The 19501-nt window shown below is 39.8% G+C and overlaps 2 protein-coding genes across 2 annotated transcripts; one reads left to right on the top strand and one right to left on the bottom strand.

Moving 5' to 3' along the window:
- Window positions 1-1780: 1780 nt before the first annotated feature.
- On the top strand, window positions 1781-11458 carry LOC132895620 (SLC35A4 upstream open reading frame protein). Its single transcript, XM_060936396.1, has 3 exons — window positions 1781-1833; window positions 4699-4797; window positions 10274-11458. Exons 1-3 carry the CDS (start codon window positions 1819-1821, stop codon window positions 10466-10468), a joined length of 309 nt encoding a protein of 102 aa, XP_060792379.1. The 5' UTR covers window positions 1781-1818; the 3' UTR covers window positions 10469-11458.
- A 2610-nt stretch (window positions 11459-14068) lies between these two features.
- cd74b (CD74 molecule, major histocompatibility complex, class II invariant chain b) lies at window positions 14069-17967 on the bottom strand. Its single transcript, XM_060936395.1, has 6 exons — window positions 17809-17967; window positions 16842-17008; window positions 16515-16582; window positions 16211-16232; window positions 14556-14762; window positions 14069-14439 (listed from the first exon to the last, which is right to left on the bottom strand). Exons 1-5 carry the CDS (start codon window positions 17874-17876, stop codon window positions 14563-14565), a joined length of 525 nt encoding a protein of 174 aa, XP_060792378.1. The 5' UTR covers window positions 17877-17967; the 3' UTR covers window positions 14069-14439; window positions 14556-14562.
- Between the last annotated feature and the right edge of the window lie 1534 nt (window positions 17968-19501).

Here is a 19501-nt window from a genome sequence, read left to right as displayed (position 1 = left end):
GTTCAGGGCGGAGTGATTTGGAGCGCAGGATGCCTGCGGAGCCGAGCGTATCCGTGTATTGGTATTGCTGTGTGCACGCAAATCGTGTATTGGTGTTGCTGTGTGCACACTAATCGTTTTAAAAACGTTAATCTGATGATCCGCTGATACGGTCTAATGTAAACATGGGCGAGTCACCAGTTAACCTAACCTGCATGTCTTTGGACTGTGGGGGAAACCGGAGCACCCGGAGGAAACCCACGCGGACACGGGGAGAACATGCAAACTCCACACAAAAAAGCCCTCGCTGGCCACGGGGCTCGAACCCGGACCTTTTTGCATGCATTGAAATTTTTCATGACTTTTCAGCCATTCACGAGATGGAGACACACCAAAAAAACCCAAACCAAACCTCCCCAAAAAACCCAACAACAACAACTCGTGAAGCTCGGAGAACATTCGCCATGCAATTGTACAATCGGTGGTGATGCTACCCATTTTTTATTGCCAAGTATTCTCAAAGCTGTAGTGTGACCAAGGTCTTAAGGTTGGAGTGGGTCAACACATGGGTCGACAGCGCATATGTTCACGCCACCCATTTTCCCGCCATGCGGCCACCCTCCTTGACACACCTTTCATCAAGCTACAAGCATGGAGAGGCACCTGGCAACAGACTGCACACCCTGCCCAACTCAGTGCCATCCCGAATACAGCACTACCCCCAGGTGGTGACCTCCCAAGGAGGTCACCTTGAACCGGATATGAACCGGGGTAGGCCGCTTCAATGCCAACATGCACCGATGGGGTCTGTGCCCATCTGCAGCCTGCCCCTGTGAGTCACCTGAGCAGACCATAGAGAACATCCTCAGCGAATGCCCCACCCTTGGCCCACCCGTGGATGTCGACCTCACGATCCCTAAGCAATCCACGGTGAACTGGCTGCAGCACCTTTCTTATATCTAATATACCTGTCTTCTCATTCACAAGAAGAAGAAGAAGAAGAAGGTTGGAGTGGAAGAACTCAAGTGTCCTGCACAGAACCCTGACTGAACTCAACCCCACTTAACACCTTTGGGATGAATGAACAGGAATGCTAACTGCACCTGAGGTCTCTTCACTAAACACCAATACCAAATGCTCTTGTATGTTGAATTGGGGGCGGCACGGTGGTGTAATGGTTAGCGCTGTCGCCTCACAGCAAGAAGGTCCGGGTTCGAGCCCCGTGGCCGGCGAGGGCCTTTCTGTGTGGAGTTTGCATGTTCTCCCCGTGTCCGCATGGGTTTCCTCCGGGTGCTCCGGTTTCCACCACAGTCCAAAGACATGCAGGTTAGGTTAACTGGTGACTCTAAATTGACCGTAGGTGTGAATGTGAGTGTGAATGGTTGTCTGTGTCTATGTGTCAGCCCTGTGATGACCTGGCGACTTGTCCAGGGTGTACCCCGCCTTTCGCCCGTAGTCAGCTGGGATAGGCTCCAGCTTGCCTGCGACCCTGTAGAACAGGATAAAAGCGGCTAGAGATGATGAGATGAGATGAGATGTTGAATTGGTACAAATCACCACAACAATGCTCGAAAATCTATCAGGAAGCCTTCCCTGAAGAACGGAGGTTATTATAACAGCAAAATGGGGAATCTTCTGGAATGTGATGTTCAACAAGGACATATGTATGTGATTGACAGGTGTTTACATTTTTTTTGGGGGGGGGACAGAATTATAGTGTGTAAGAGAAGCAATATTAGTTTCATTTCTATTTGTTTGGTTTTGAAAAGGAATTGAAATGTTTATCGGGGGGTTTTGCCACGCAGAACTGGCAACCCTGACTAGCTCATACACACGAACATGGCGGATGATAAGGTTTGTAAATGTTTGGTTATTTACAGTAATAACTAAATATTTGCAATAATTTGTAGTAATTTGATTTATATGGTCACTCTTGTTCGAGGTGTTGTTTAGTTTGTGGGATTTTGTGGAATGTAACCTTCATTTATGAAACTATTACATTCTGAAACTAGTTTTTGTTTGAGGTGGTTTCAGTGTAACAAGTTACATCATGAACAAGAAGTCAGTTTCTCCAGTTAGTTCATCTAGAACTTTCTATCTCTTCTCAGACCTGGCTTTTTTTTTAAAGCTTAAATGTTAATATTGTTCAAACTATTTTTTGTATTTTGAGTACTATTTGTCACACCCTGTTCTAGTCAATGTAAACAGTCATATTTTCCACTTTAGTTTCTGTAGAGTTTGAAGAAATGTAATCGGTATGGATGTTCCTGTTACTTTTGTGTACATTGTACTCAAGTGGCAGCTACAATTATCGACACCTTAACGATCTTTTAGCCATTGCAAAAGTAGAAAAGACTTTCATACATAAATTGTGCATGAATAATTACTCAAACTTCCACTGGGGGGGGGGGGGGGGGAGAGTTGATTCACGATTACTTGGCATATCAGTTCATGTGACACCATTCTACAATTATCGACACCTTTGTTTCACAGTTATCGACACCTTTGTCCACAATTATCGACACCTTTGTCTACAGTTATCGATACCGGTCCACAGTTATCGACGCCAGTCCATAATTATCGACACCGTTCCACAGTTATCGACACCGTTCCACAATTATCGACACCATTGTCCACAGTTATCGACACTGTTCCACAATTATCGACACCTTTGTCCACAGTTATCGGCACCATTCCACAATTATCGACACCTTTGTCCACAGTTATCGATACCTTTGTCTACAGTTATTGACACTGGTCCAGAATTATCGACACCTTTGTTTCATGGTTATCGACACCGTTCCACAATTATCGACACCTTTGTCCACAGTTATCAACACCGGTCCACAATTATCGACACCTTTGTCCATGGTTATCGACACCGTTCCACAATTATCGACACCTTTGTTTCACAGTTATCAGCACCGTTCCACAATTATCGACACCTTTGTTTCACAGTTATCGGTACCGTTCCACAATTATCGACACCTTTGTCCACAGTTATCAGCACCATTCCACAATTATTGACACCTTTGTCCACAGTTATCGACGCCGTTCCACAATTACCAACACCGTTCCACAATTATCGACACCCAGATGATTATTTCTAAAAAAATAATAATAATAATTGGTATGTGGTATTAAGTTAACAAAACATAGTTTTTACTTAAAACTTGTTTTACATAGACTTATATTTAGTCCAAAATGTCTTTTATATAAATATATGGATGTCGGTGTTTACGTAAATGAGGAAGTAATTCTAATGCTTGTAAACAAATGAATTGATAATGTTTAACCTGCGTCAGAAAATCTTTTTGTTCCACTTTCTAAGTATTTTCGTAGATCACATTTTGTCAATCCTTCGTTGTTGTTGTTGTTTGTATTAATTTCTAGTTTTGTAGTTTACCAATACATGTCAACAGGGAATTGACACTGTAACCACATGAAAATCCAGGTCAAAGGTCGCATGTCATTCCTCGAGCCAAAATATAAAATGTCTACTGATATCTACTGATATTGTAATATGTGGTAGATATTTACAACAAACTGCAAAAAAAAAATTCTGAATGGAATAAAAAACCCTGACTATTTCAAGCATGTAATTTTTTTTATATACTAGGAATTTAATTCTGGTCTAATTCTGTTTATCGCAATCGGATTCCAAATACTCTATAAACATTCCATTCTGCTATGAATCAGGAAAAAATATATAAATCACAGCACTTTTATATTTTTTTAAAGTACTTCATCTACTGGGGCAGCACGGTGGTGTAGTGGTTAGCGCTGTCGCCTCACAGCAAGAAGGTCCGGGTTCGAGCCCCGTGGCCGGCGAGGGCCTCTCTGTGTGGAGTTTGCATGTTCTCCCCGTGTCCGCGTGGGTTTCCTCCGGGTGCTCCGGTTTCCCCCACAGTCCAAAGACATGCAGGTTAGGTTAACTGGTGACTCTAAATTGAGCGTAGGTGTGAATGTGAGTGTGAATGGTTGTCTGTGTCTATGTGTCAGCCCTGTGATGACCTGGCGACTTGTCCAGGGTGAACCCCGCCTTTCGCCCGTAGTCAGCTGGGATAGGCTCCAGCTTGCCTGCGACCCTGTAGGACAGGATAAAGCGGCTACAGATAATGAGATGAGACTTCATCTACTTCAACAATGTTACACAAAGATCGATCCATAACAGGGTGTCGATAATGGTGGACACCGTTGAAAGTGATCACTATTATCGACACCTCACGTGACTTCTCAAACGCGCGTTTGGATACAAAATGGCGACTGTCGAATGAAAGAGTAAGAAACAGAGTAGATTTCAACAACGAGATCATGAAATATCAGTGAATTTGAGAAGTAAAAACATGTCCATGATCTTTCCACCATGCTTACCTGCGATGATGATAATGTCCGGGTTTTCCTCAAATTGCTGATCGTGCTAAAAAAAAATTCCATCTCAGGTAATGAGCTGTGTCATCAGACGATAAGATCAAAGGGTAAGGAGGGTCTTCTGGTTGATTAATTAACCAATAATTACTGTTGTAACTGAAACTCACCTTTGTAAAATTGAAAATCTGAAAAGGTGTCGATAATTATGGACTGTCGATAATTGTAGCCGCTGCTCTGGCTGAAGCTGCAACATTTTTGGTTAGAAAGAAGTGAAAGCAAGTCTGGAGCAGGTTTTCTGCTTGTGGGAAGGCTTTTCCCAATTTATCTGTGTCATGTTGTGCGTTTTAGGACCCTTTCAGGCAGCTGAAGGATCTAACCCTGCTTAAAGGCCAGCTGGAGGACATTCGACAGCGAGTGGAGAGCAAGGTGCAGGATGGACTTCCCCAGGTAAGCCGAACACATACATGACTTCAGACCTGAAGTTATTCTCTGCCTGTTGTATCTTCTTTTCTTCATAAATATGTTCTTTGTGTTTAAACTCTATACTGTTAAAACCTGGCCTGTAAAAAAAATGATGAAAAATTCAGTGAGGTCCACGCTGCAGAAATGTGGACTACTTGATACCAGAGCGGAGCTCCATATTTAAAGGAGATACATGGAACCTTTTATTTTTAAATACATTTCTGAGTGGGTAGTATCTCCATCCTTGACTCTTGTATGCTGCATAAATGGGAATAAAAAAAATATATACAGTGGTGCTTGAAAGTTTGTGAACCCTTTAGAATTTTCTATATTTCTGCATAAATATGACCTAAAACATCATCAGATTTTCACACAAGTCCTAAAAGTAGATAAAGAGAACCCAGTTAAACAAATGAGACAAAAATATTATCCTTTGTCATTTATTTATTGAGGAAAATTATCCAATATTACATATAGAGGGATTTCACTGACATCACCCGAAACCGGAAGTAAACAAACCCTGCGCCATTTTGGAAGACCAACAAACTCGTGATTAGGGGGAAATAATGGCAGCGGTATGTGAACCCACGAGAATAAAGTGGAGTGGCAAACGACTTAAACAAACAAATCTGAGCTGTTTTATTTATGATTTATTGGCCCAACAGTAGACTTGAAAGAAACCTGTGTGAGACTTGGCAAAAAACTGTGGATATAATGGATAAGTCTGTGCATGATGTGTGGACACTTTGAGGTAAGCAAACGCAAGAAATTCAGATTTAAAACATGCTAAATTGGCCCCAAGTTGATAACTGTATGAGGAGCAAGCCTCCCAGACTTCTACAATTTAATAATAATAATAATAATAATTTAGGATGGTATGGGGCTTGCTCTCCCTCCTATTATATAAATAAAGCATAGTTGTTGTGTAGGCATATATCATAAATACATTGGATAAATTAACCTAAATTATGGATACCTTAATATTAACAAAAAGTATTAATTTTTCAACTGAAAAGATATATTATTAAAAGATAAATATCAACAAGATTACCTTGGCCATAACTATGTGTAGGTTATTCTTAATAACAGCTGTAATATCACGAACCAAGCCACTAACAACATAATTGTAAGCCTGTAGCCCTTTGTAGGCTTTCAAGTCATCAGCAGTGTAGGCACTGGGTGTAAACAACAAATAGTTTACAATGTCTGGGTAGCAAACAGATGGCAGAATTGGTGTCAGGTCCTCCTTATGTTTCCATTCTCCCTTGCCCCGAGTCTTATCATATGGGTCAAACCCATCAATCACAGCCAGTTTCTCCACATACCGTGCCCTTTCTGCAGCTGGTAATGTACTCACATAACCAGAATTATCATCCATCGTGTCACTTTACTCTCGCTCGTACTTTGTTTTATATTGTGAGTGCATGTACTTGGTCTTCCAATATGGCGCCTAACAAAATCTCGCGGCGCGGTGACGTCATGCGGTAGCCCTCTATCTGTGAGTGGCAAAAGTATGTGAACCTCTAGGATTAGCAGTTAATTTAAAGGTGAAATTAGAGTCAGGTGTTTTCAATCAATGGGATGACAATCAGGTGTGAGTGGGCACCCTGTTTTATTTAAAGAACAGGGATCTATCAAAGTCTGATCTTCACAACACATGTTTGTGGAAGTGTATCATGGCACGAACAAAGGAGATTTCTGAGGACCTCAGAAAAAGCGTTGTTGATGCTCATCAGGCTGGAAAAGGTTACAAAACCATCTCTAAAGAGTTTGGACTCCACCAATCCACAATCAGACAGATTGTGTACAAATGGAGGAAATTCAAGACCATTGTTACCCTCCCCAGGACTGATTGACCAACAAAGATCACTCCAAGAGCAAAGCGTGTCATAGTCGGCGAGGTCACAAAGGACCCCAGGGTAACTTATAAACAACTGAAGGCCTCTCTCACATTGGCTAATGTTAATGTTCATGAGTCCACCGTCAGGAGAACACTGTTTTCCATATTGGATTTGACAACTGGAAATGCTACATGGGAAGTTAAAATCCCTTCAGAACCTTCCAAAACTACCGAGGTCCAGACCTCAGAGTCCTCATATGTAGTTACAGTAAATTGTACAGTCAGTGTTACAGGTTTATCAGGTGAATATGTTGATTTATCTAAATGAAACACTAGCACACGGCCCGTTCTATAATCGCGGTCCATTTCATGTGTGGGCTCTGTGAGCCATCGTCAACTCTGCTATTGCTAAACGGCGCAATCCATTAACAGAACTGAAGATAACGGAGTTGACATGTCCCACCATTTTGTGTCTTAACTCCACATGCTAACCTCAAACTAGCTCCCGCACAGCATGTATAAAAACAGAATTTTATGGATTTTAATCATATTGTTGTTTTAAAAAAAAAAAAGAGTGAGAGATTCACTTCAATATCACAATAACAGATGTGACGAATCATTAATCGACTGTTGGTGTAAAATCCTCGACATTTTGTTCAAATTAACGAGAGAAGAAACATAACAGATCTCGCTGCCTTTCCGAAGTTTCCCGCCAGAGGAAGTGACATCACTTGGTGCAGGTGTCATGCGTATTATTAAAAGTCTTTGTGGATTTTATGTGGTTTTATAACAGAGTTGACAAGAACATTGGGACGGATAAAGAATATTTTTTTATTACTGAAATTTCAATAATATGGAAAACAGACATTCTATTTTTTGCAGTTGATTTTATAACAGTTAATAGAATAGGCCCCAAGAAACAAATCGTGAGACTGAATCACTTCATGTTTATGCGAGTTGAATGGATGAATCAGGAGTAGAAGACAGCCGACAGCCAATAATGTGGGGGGAGGAGTGGGAGTCATTTTAGTTAATGTTTTGTGGATAAATTGGGTCTAAAATATACATCAAGCATTGCTATTGGTGAAAGTCTGTCATAATTTGCATTATTGTTCAAAACTGAGTCAATAAAGATTTATTTTGTGGAAAATAAAAGGTTTATCTCAACGTGAAATGTACCCCGAATTCTAGAATGACTCATATACAGTATAACTCCATTTAAAGGTAAGAAGTGCTCCTATGTTTACTTCCAATCGTGTTTACTTGATGTTACTTGCTGAATTCGGAGGAACTCTGAGTTGAGGAGGCCATCCTGAGTTCCTGAGGAGGAATTCCAAGTTTAGGGGTGTTTTTCTTTGGTTTTACCTGGTTGAGGGTCAAGAATTACGAGTTATTATCTGTAGTTGAATACTGCAATATGGCCCCAAACTTATTTCTCCATTTCGCCTCCTGATAACAGATACAAGCTTTTTTTTTTTTAAATTTAGAACATGATTACATTAGAGTAGAGACTTCTGTTGGCTGGTCCTGGCCTACAGTCTTTATACAGTTCTGTGCAAAAGTCTTAGGTACATGTAAAGAAATGCTGTAGACCAAAAATGGCTTAAGAATAATGAAATGAAATGTTTCAACATGGGCGGCACGGTGGTGTAGTGGTTAGCGCTGTCGCCTCACAGCAAGAAGGTCCGGGTTCGAGCCCCGTGGCCGGCGAGGGCCTTTCTGTGCGGAGTTTGCATGTTCTCCCCGTGTCCGCGTGGGTTTCCTCCGGGTGCTCCGGTTTCCCCCACAGTCCAAAGACATGCAGGTTAGGTTGACTGGTGACTCTAAATTGAGCGTAGGTGTGAATGTGAGTGTGAATGGTTGTCTGTGTCTATGTGTCAGCCCTGTGATGACCTGGCGACTTGTCCAGGGTGTACCCCGCCTTTCGCCCGTAGTCAGCTGGGATAGGCTCCAGCTTGCCTGCGACCCTGTAGAAGGATAAAGCGGCTAGAGATAATGAGATGAGAAGAGATGTTTCAACATTAAAAAATACTATAAGAAGTAAGCCATAATAAATTCGATGTTTAGTGTGAGGCGACCCTTTGCTTAAAAAAAAAAGTCGTCTCATGTACAGTGAGTGCAGTTTGATAAGGAAATGAGCTGTAGGTTTTACTGAGCGTTACAGAACCAGCCACAGTTCTGCAGTTAATTTTGCACCAAAACCCAGTAGCCTTCGTTATGTTTTCTTTTTTAATCTGAAAAGTGATCTCTTTTGTAATACGCTGCTCAGATAGAAACTTTTTTTTTTCCTGTCACATTTAATTTTGTGCTGGGAAAAAAAACCGAACGTTTGGAACTCTAAAATGTTTTTGTAATGTTTTGACTTGATAAAGTAGAAGTCATAAAATAGAAATCTGTAACAAAGTTTGTATGAAGAAAAAATAAATAAGGGGCCTAAGGACTTTTGCACAGTACTGTACCGTATATATTAAAGGAACAGTCCACCGTACTTCCATAATGAAATATGTTGTTCTCTGAATTGAGACGAGCTGATCCGTACCTCTCCGAGCTTTGCGCGACCTCCCAGTCAGTCAGACGCGCTGTCACTCCTGTTAGCAATGTAGCTAGGCTCAGCATGGCCAATGGTATTTTTTGGGGCTGTAGTTAGATGCGACCAAACTCTTCCACGTTTTTCCTGTTTACATAGGTTTATATGACCAGCGATATGAAACAAGTTCAGTTACACAAATTGAAACGTGGCGATTTTCTATGCTATGGAAAGTCCGCACTATAATGACAGGCGTACTAACACCTTCTGCGCGCTTCGACAGCACATTGATACCTTCACTCGGAGTTGTACCATTTTTTTTTTAGACAGGGCGGACGGACCAGGGCATTCGCCCGCCTGGCCGTGCCCAACGAGGAGCGCTCTCGGCCGGCTTGGGAGGCAGACGGCAGCCCCTCCTGGAAGTATGGTTTTACCATGGGCCTCATGCGGAAAAATGGCAAAGTCCCAATTTTACCATGGGGCTCGAGTTGTACTATTTTTTTAGACAGGGCGGACGGACCAGGGCATTCGCCGGTCATTATAGTGCGGACTTTCCATAGCATAGAAAATCGCCACGTTTCAATTTGTGTAACTGAACTTTGTTTCATGTCACTGGTCATATAAACCTATGTAAACAGGAAAAACGTGGAAGAGTTTGGTCGCATCTAACTACAGCCCCAAAAAATACCATTGGCCATGCTGAGCCTAGCTACATTGCTAACAGGAGTGACAGCACGTCTGACTGACTGGGAGGTCGCGCAAAGCTCGGAGAGGTACGGAGCAGCTCGTCTCAATTCAGAGAAGAACATATTTCATTATGGAAGTACGGTGGACTGTTCCTTTAAGCACCCCTGGTTTAACCAGCTCAGACCTCAAAAAAGAAAAAAGAAATGCTGTCTGCAACGCATGAAACACATTCAAATCTGAGTAAATTATGTTCTTATGAACCCACACTTAGAAGCAGACGCGATGCTTTGATTTGCAAGTTAATAATATTGCTGATTTAGGATCAGTATAAACAAATGCATCTACACAGACTGGAAAAAACAAACAAACCTTGAACCTAATGGAACATACCTGTTGTTTTGATTCAGGGTGTGAGTGTTCTGGGCTCTCCCTTCCTCAAAGGCTTCCTGGCTGGATATGTCATAGCGAAGCTGCGTTCGTCAGCCATCATGGGCGTGCTCGTGGGAACTTGCACGGGCATCTACGCTGCACAGAACTATAACGTGCCCAATATCGAGCAGACCATCAAAGGCTATTTTAACTCTTTGAAGAAAAGCAAATAGTCACGGACGCTGTTCAGGATGAATCGTCAACCTCAAAAGTCTTTCCAGGAAGTACTACACAAGTCCCACGGTTTTAGAGCGACTGGCAACCCTAAAGCATGTACAGTATAAACTATTAGAGATGTTACCTGGTCACCAGCATAAAAGAAATATACACTTGGAGCTCAGGGCTGACACAATAATCATCACTTTCAGCACTCTCACTGATATTTAAGATGGTTTGTTCAACATTAAGATTCTTTACTGGGACCTGTCGAAGAGTTTTCCCCCTAACATTTCAGTCAGCCTCTGTTGAAAGTTGCACTGTAGCCTCATTGAATTATTCACAGCATCTACCGTGCCATCTGGGTCTAATTACAGCACAACCGGCACTGATTCGAGCCTCTCGGTGTAGCCGATGGGTGATGACCACGCGTGTGAGTGCTGTGCACAAGCGTTACTGTCTTTCTGATGCTGGAAGCATATCTGCACATTACTCCTGCTGGTTTGATATGTTCTGTTAAATTAGAGATAAAGAAAACAAAGTTTTGTGACCAAAAATGTTATCAGGGTTCGAAACAGTTAACTGCCATGCAGTTGGTTTAAAACAAATGTTAATCCGGTGCTAAAATAGTGCTATGATTTTAAGTGCCGTTGTCTTTTTGTTTCTTGCGTCCATGACCAAATGTAAAGACTTGTTTTTAATGTCCTGCCCAGTTGTAAATGTGTTGTCCGGGATGCCACCTTGTTTTAAAAACCATTTCCAGCATGACGGTTCTGTTACGTTGTTTTTGTCGTAATATGACTTCATAGATTGTAGTGATGAGATGTTTTCAGGTTGCGTCTTGAATTGTACTTCATGTCCATTTCTTTTGTAAAAGTGTGCTGTTGGCTTGTTGATGCACCTCACTTTTTAACATCTGTATCAAATTTGTTTGAAAATAAATAAAATGTTCCAAAAAAAGTGTTAATCAGCAACTGTGGGATAAATTAAAAACTGTTCAAAATTCATTTATGTAAATTTAAGTTATTCCACAAACTCGAGTCGTACATGAGCTGATACCCGATGAGGCGCATAGCACCGAGTTGGCTATAAGTCATGTACGACAAGATTCATCTCATCTCATTATCTCTAGCCGCTTTATCCTGCTCTACAGGGTCGCAGGCAAGCTGGAGCCTATCCCAGCTGACTACGGGCGAAAGGCGGGGTACACCCTGGACAAGTCGCCAGGTCATCACAGGGCTGACACATAGACACAGACAACCATTCACACTCACATTCACACCTACGGTCAATTTAGAGTCACCAGTTAACCTAACCTGCATGTCTTTGGACTGTGGGGGAAACCGGAGCACCCGGAGGAAACCCACGCGGACACGGGGAGAACATGCAAACTCCGCACAGAAAGGCCCTCGCCAGCCACGGGGCTCGAACCCGGACCTTCTTGCTGTGAGGCGACAGCGCTAACCACTACACCACCGTGCCGCCCTATAATAATTATTATAATAATTATTATTATTGAAAAAAAAGATATGTTCTTACTATCAAATACTTTTATTCCATATTTTGTTGTTTTTTTTGTTTTTGTATTTTTTGGGATTTTGTTTTCGAGTGGAGTTTTTATTTCACCCTCGGTTGGTTCAGCAACACGCTCTGCCATTTTGTTTTTCTCTACTCATGGTATATGAGCTGATATACTAGTAGTAGAGTAGCCAATCAGAGTGCACGATTGCTCGTATCCAGTGAATGTGGATAGAATAAAATATTATATTATACAGTACTGTGCAAAAGTCTTAGCCCACTGGTTTTTTTCATACAAACATTGTTATAGATTTCTATTTTATAACTTCTACGTTATTGAGTCTAAATATTACAAAAACCTTTTAGAGTTCCAACCGTTCTTTTTTTGCAGCACAAAATTAAACATTAGAGGGGGAAAAAAGTTTGTATCTGAGCAGCATATTACATAAGAGACCAATTTTTATATTAAAAAAAGAAAACATAATGAAGGCTACTGGGTTTTGGTGCAAAATGAAGACGTGAGCGTGACAGTCGAAGTGTCCAGAAGAACTGTGGCTGGTTCTGGAAGATGCTCAGTAAAACCTACAGCTCATTTCCTTATCAAACTTCTATTTAAATTTTTTTTTTTAAGCAAAGGGTCGTCTCACACCAAATATTGCCTTTGTTTCAGTTATTATGGCTTACCGTTTATAGTATTTTTTTTTAAATGTTGAAATATTTAATTTCCTTATTTTTTAAGCCATTTTTGGTCGACAGCATTTCTTTGCATATGCCTAAGACTTTGCACAGTACTGTATATTAAATATTTATTGAATAAAAATGAACTAATATCTATATTATCTGTCTATTATAGTGGATATTTTGCCTTGGATAGCCACTAGGTATCACACTTACCTTGTTATGCTGCATGTAAGTGCAGAAAAAGCTTAAGAACATTGTGTCCTGATGGTGCAGTTTTGCTTAAGGCAGGTAGAAATGCTTGTGTACTTGAAGTTGTTTCCATAGCAACAACTTCGAAAAGAAGATGGATGCAACTACGGTACCATTTCCAATTCCTCACCTTTTTTTTTTTTCAGACGATTTAGCTTTATAGTTAGAGTGGACATTCAGTTGAGACCTGGCAACCCTGCACACCAGAAAGCTAATGGTCAATTAGTTATAATTGAATGCACAGTTGTTGTTGTTGTTATTGTTGTTTTTTCCATTGTACGCAGCTAAGGGTCTGAACAGAATTTCCATTTCCTTCTGAAGGTTTCTGTTGAACTCCTTGTTCCGTTTCCTCTTTTCTACATGCACGCCAAAGCCTGAGCTGGCACACTAATGAAGAGTAAATTATTAGCATTTTCTTTCTTTAACCTGATGAGACTCGATCAGGCAGTTAAGGCTCGAGTGTGTATGAGTTTAAACGCTGAGCTGTAACATCCTCCAGTCTGATCGCCAGCAGTACTGTGCTGTACAGCGTCGTCTGCAACGCCAGCACTGAAACGGATACGCTATGATGAAGCTTTGATTTCTGCCTCGGCTTCAGGGCTGCACAGATCATATCTAATCTACTGAAGCAATCAATCGTCAAGTACACGCTAACTTCAGGTCTCAACTTCACGCTTAATTTAACGCACGATATGAACCAACTTAATACTGTGTTTTGCAAAGAGACCTACTGTACGTCTGGAAATATATTGGCGATAATGGTGCTTAAATATAAATTAGAAATAAATGTTTTAAAAATGAAGAACGCTAGACATGGTGGTGTTTCCTCTTAATATTTTTTAATATAATGTCAAAAATATGGTTTAACCGAATCCCATTGCTGTATCATTCAGCATAAAAGGTAATAAACATTTTTTAAAACACCTGGTTATTATGAAATCTATATTTTGCTCTTATAATTACAGAAATTTATTCAACACTGAGTTTGCTTTCCATTCATTTTCCTTTTTTTTTTAAAAAATCATCAATAATTCAATAGAAGTCTACTCTTTTACTGTAACATTAAATACTGCTTGCTGGTAGATAAGAGAGACTTAAAAAGATCAAATTCACACCTGTCTCATCAATCCTCTACCGGTTCTGTATACAATAAAAACGCATGTCTCGTGTTTTATTAGTATAAATTTATTTTCACCAGTTTCAGTGGTCCAAATTAATTATTTTCAGTATTCTCATTAATATCATGCGCTACTCATTATCTTCTCTCATAGTGCAGCTTAAAAATGATAGCATAGTCTTGACAGGAAGCAGATTTTGTTAAATTATGATGATCTGGAAAGTAAGAATAGTTTCTTGCCAAAAGTAACCAACAGCTTGCATTGTTATTATATTATAATGCTTACGAACTGTGTCATGCTCTTAATATCTGCTCATAATATTTAAAGTTTCACACTACTTAATGTCTGAAAGGCAGAAAAAGCAAATGGAAAAGTTTCTTCACATGGATGTGGATTCATCCCTCAGGTCTTATTGGCTGATGCTAAAAAAAAAAACAGTAGAAAGGCATTTATACAGTGAAATATTACAGCTTCCAAACAGAGCTTTAGAAAAATTACTAAAAGCATGAACGTTACTGAGTCTTTTCTTTTGTATTACCAAAATCTTAAGCGGTCTTGCACTGAGCACGTCCAGCCACTGCAGAGTCGGGCACTGGGATTCCGTTCTTGTCCACACACCAGCAGTGAGCCTCCTGCCAGCACTGCTCAGGCTCGTAGGCACCGTGCTCATCACACTTGGGCTTGAACGATGGCAGAGAGACCGGGATCAAACCTGCAGCCTCCTGCTGGCACTTAGTCAGAGGTGCTGAGGAAAAACAAACGTCTCAGTTTAAGCTTCAGAGCGAAACGATGAGATGATAGGATTTCATATTTTAACCCTTTATTGGGATTTATTATTATTTTTACATTGTAAGAGTTAATCGGGAGGAAAATGATATACTGTATGATATTATTTTATATAATGGCAGACTGGTCTCAACAGCACGCTTCACACAAGTAGTCCAGGATACACGAGCTTTTAACTGTTAATTCTAATTACTAAAGTTTACCATAAAACTGAAAAATGTAAAAAATTTAGAAATATGCTTTTACGTGACAAATGCTCTAATGTAAATGGAATAGTCATGATTATATTATTCGTGATCGACAGAGGTTTAGGATGGGTTTCTCGCTTTTTTTTTCCTTTTAAAAAAACCCTTGTTATTTCTTCTCTATGTTTAATAATTTGCATTAGCAGCGGTAGCGCAAATTGTTACTCTCACTCAGGATCTTTCTACTTTTTTTATTCTTCGAATGTTTCTCCCTCAGTTTTCAACCAATCATCACCAAATTTCACATGAAGAATACATCTGGGCTGAATTACGTTGCTCTGACTTTTGGTGCTGATCTGGATCACTGATCCAGAGTGATCTATGAAAAATGGGATTTTTTTCCCTCACTAAGCATCATTCTCTATCTCTTACCGTTCCAGATCTATAGCGTACAGTGACCAGACGTCCTGGTTTGTACCAGCTAGCGCAAATCACTGTGACTTTAGTCACGGTCTCTATTTTGTTATTGTCTGAAATTATTTAGTTTCATCTCGGTTATCATTTCAAAAGCAGGACGTTGTGTCTGTTTAATATTTGCACGTTCTTGTCTCATAAATTCACAAAGAAAAAGAACGACTGAAAGACACTTTTTATGTTTTAGTAATGAGAGAAGTGGGTAATGTTTAGTAAAATTTATAATTCGTAAATTAACCGGTTTGAGTTGAGCATTTAGTAAACATACATTGTTTTTGGTTTTTTTTTAATTTAAACAATCCATCTTTTTTTGATGGAGTAGTGCGATTTTATCTGAGCAGTATCTAAAAAACATGGAATATTATGAAAATAAGTCTCCGTCATATAACTCACTATAATTTCAGACCTCAGAGTTTCTATTCCAAGTGGAAAGACGTCAAATAAATAAATGATGTTTAAAAATGTCACTAAAAATAAATAAATAAATAAAAATAGCTGTTTTTGTGAAAGTAGGACATAATTATGTAGTAGATTACTCTCTTATACGTATCTGAACAAATTCTGGTCATATATAGGAGGGACTGGACTGTTTAACGGACACCCGTGAAATTCAATTAATTATTTTTGTTGCATTGTTTTTTTTTTTTTTTTATCAGTGACAAAACCACGAACTCCAACATCAGCATCAGGTGAACATGATCTGAACAAACAGAAGAATGAAAGTGAATGTAGGAGCAATCTGACCTACCTTTAGGAGGAGTGGAATCCATCTGGAAAACACATCAGATCAAATATCAAATCAAAGCTGCCAAAAAATTAATTATGAATGTTTGTTTTGCTCTTCATAAACTGAATGACGACTTCAACCCATATTTATAATCCCCTGAAATAGGGAAAGAAATAAAGGCTTTTATTCTCTACATAATGGACTGAATATCAGACAGGGAGCTGTCTGGGAGTCTGTAGAATGCAGAGTGAATTTTAGTTCAATCCTGCCACATAGTGGCCACATTTCCTCATTGCACATTAAAGTTGAAGGATCTTTACGGTACCTTCCTTTCAGACAGCAGCAGAGGGAAGGAGCTCATAGGTACAGCCATCTTCATTGGGGTGCGACTCGCTGAATAGAAAAGAAGAAGTGAAAGGATTCGTGTTTTCAAATGTGTTTAAACATACATGCTTGTTTATTAATTTGTGATTTAAAAGTGTGTGTCAGACATAACGAATACCGAAACTATTAAAGGGGTGAGAAATAAGATTTGATCCATTACGCAAAAAGGAGGAGGAGGAGTCATTTGAGGAATGTCACATATCGCTGCTTTAACACCACATTCAAATGAATTTAACTGAACACTCGGTATACAGCGCCTGTGTCTCACCTTTGGCCCTGAGGGTCAGCTCCTGCAGACGGTCCGAGCGTCTCTCCAGCAGGCTGAGCTTCTCACTGTGCTTGTACACAGAGTAAGCAGTGAAGGCCTGACCTGCGATCAGCAAGGCAGCCAACACGGTCAGTCCTGCCACTTTCAGCGCCTTCTTGTTGGAACCCCTGAGACAGGAAATGGGAACAGTTAGGATCTCAGCCTCACATATTCTGAGTACTGAATTGTGAAAGTGGACAAAATATAAACAAACTGATTCTTAATATACTGGAAATCTTTTTTTTTTTTTTCCACCCTAACTTCAGCCATGTTGTACAACCAGATACCAGGTGTATCTACCTGCGTAGTCATGTCATATTTGGATTTTATAGATAAAATACTTATTTCCAAGGCCGTGTCTTAGATTCGCTTCTACTGTATGTTAGTGTTTTCTTCAGATACCACCATTTGTGTTAGAGGCCTAAAGATTTGATGAGAACATTTTTTTTTTAAATGTCGTCCGAGACAGGAAGCTAAAATGATGCGTAACTAATACATTTAAAATTGCAAAAAGAATTAACCTAAAATAGCTTATATGTTTAAATTTATGCTAATAAGTCTATAATGAACGCTATGTATATAGATAACCGGTTTTTGATCTTGTATATTATTTTTGTTGTTGTTTCAGTCTTAGAACTGAAAAAGAAAAAAAAAAACAACAACCTAGGACTAGGTGGAGATGAGTAATTAGACAACTATAGCTTGATAATTATAATCATGTTCTGATTTAAATAATTTAAACCATGAACAAAAGTTGAGACTGATTTACTAATTAATTTATTTGTGCATTCTGAAATTAATGTGTTTAAATTAACAGACGAAAAATGACATTTGAGCATGATTTATGGTTATGTAAATAATACAAACAATTAAACAGATAAATCTTTATCAATATAAATAAATGCATATTTAAAATTAAGTTTCTCACCCTCTTGAAGGTCCCAAAACAATGTGAGGCTGGTCATTTGGAGGGGAAACAAGCTGTTCCTGAGACATTTTGGATAGAAGTTGAATCTGATTTGTAGGAAAGATCAACAACCAGAGAGAGACTTATATCTGCTCAAAAATGAAGAACTGAAGCAGAACTGAGCAACACAAAAGAGGAAAAAGTCCCAGCAAGAATATGTAAATATTCATGAGGAATTCTCTCTTTTTTTCCTGATTGGCTGAGCAGGTTCCACGTCATCAGTTGCTAGGAGCAGCCTGGATTCAATCAGCAGCTTTCCTGCAGCTAATTGTGGGGGTTTTCTGCACTTTCACTTGTGTTCTTCAAGCAAAAAAGGTCTAAAAGAGTGAAATAAAATAACTTAGAATGTAAAGTGGCTATAAAAGTGACTTAAATTCAAGCATGTGCAAGTTTTATTACTGATATAGAAATAAAATGATTAAAAAAAAGGACACCAACCTTTTACTAGCTAGCAAGCAAGTTCATGGAGTGTAGCACCCAAGTGAATAGAATTAAAATATATGTAGGGAGAGAAATAAAATAGAACCACAAGAAAAGCATAATGGACAGCAAGTTGGTTATTACTGTGAAATAAACCCCAACAGGGCCACGCAGGAACCCAGCGCTGAACAGAGGGGTCTTGAATCACCATGAAGGGGTTTATTTTGCAAGAATGACTGGATCGCTGGATGTTATCCCGCTTACTAGACCACTGAAGAAATCAACAATTTAACACAATATCGATTTAAAATTTATTTTATTGCTAGCACTGTCGCCTCACAGCAAGAAGGTTCTGGGTTTGAGCCCAGCGGTCGACAGGGGCCTTTCTACAGTGGTGCTTGAAAGTTTGTGAACCCTTTAGAATGTTCTATATTTCTGCATAAATATGACCTAAAACATCATCAGATTTTCACACAAGTCTTAAAAGTGGATAAAGAGAACCCAGTTAAACAAATGAGACAAAAATATTATACTTGGTCATTTATTCATTGAGGGAAATGATCCAATATTACATATCTGTGAGTGGCAAAAGTATGTGAACCTTTGCTTTCAGTATCTGGTGTGACCCCCTTGTGCAGCAATAACTGCAACTAAATGTTTGCGGTAACTGTTGATCAGTCCTGCACACCGGCTTGGAGGAATTTTAGCCCATTCCTCCATACAGAACAGCTTCAACTCTGGGATGTTGGTGGGTTTCCTCACATGAACTGCTCGCTTCAGGTCCTTCCACAACATTTCGATTGGATTAAGGTCAGGACTTTGACTTGGCCATTCCAAAACATTAACTTTATTCTTCTTTAACCATTCTTTGGTCGAACGACTTGTGTGCTTAGGGTCGTTGTCTTGCTGCATGACCTACCTTCTCTTGAGATTCAGTTCATGGACAGATGTCCTGACATTTTCCTTTAGAATTCGCTGGTATAATTCAGAATTCATTGTTCCGTCAATGATGGCAAGCCGTCCTGGCCCAGATGCAGCAAAACAGGCCCAACCCATGATACTACCACCACCATGTTTCACAGATGGGATAAGGTTCTTATGCTGGAATGCAACGTTTTCCTTTCTCCAAACATAACGCTTCTCATTGAAACCAAAAAGTTCTATTTTGGTCTTATCCGTCCACAAAACATTTTTCCAATAGCCTTCTGGCTTGTCCACGTGACCTTTAGCAAAC

This window comes from Neoarius graeffei, chromosome 12 (genome assembly GCF_027579695.1).
Source record: "Neoarius graeffei isolate fNeoGra1 chromosome 12, fNeoGra1.pri, whole genome shotgun sequence".
Lineage (NCBI taxonomy): Eukaryota > Metazoa > Chordata > Actinopteri > Siluriformes > Ariidae > Neoarius > Neoarius graeffei.
Note: the sequence above shows the minus strand (reverse complement) of the source record. Positions and strands in the feature narration are given on the sequence as shown.

What these genes read in the sequence shown, in the direction of transcription:
- LOC132895620 (XM_060936396.1), top strand. An exon ending in TGCAGGATGGACTTCCCCAG is followed by an intron (nt 4,798 to 10,273) that starts GTAAGCCGAACA and finishes GTTTTGATTCAG; the next exon opens with GGTGTGAGTGTTCTGGGCTC.
- cd74b (XM_060936395.1), bottom strand. Translation starts at nt 17,876, where the DNA reads ATGTCTCAGGAACAGCTTGTTTCCCCTCCAAATGACCAGCCTCACATT. An exon ending in GTTTTGGGACCTTCAAGAGG is followed by an intron (nt 17,009 to 17,808) that starts GTGAGAAACTTA and finishes TTCCTGTCTCAG; the next exon opens with GGGTTCCAACAAGAAGGCGC. An exon ending in GCTGACCCTCAGGGCCAAAG is followed by an intron (nt 16,583 to 16,841) that starts GTGAGACACAGG and finishes TTTTCTATTCAG; the next exon opens with CGAGTCGCACCCCAATGAAG.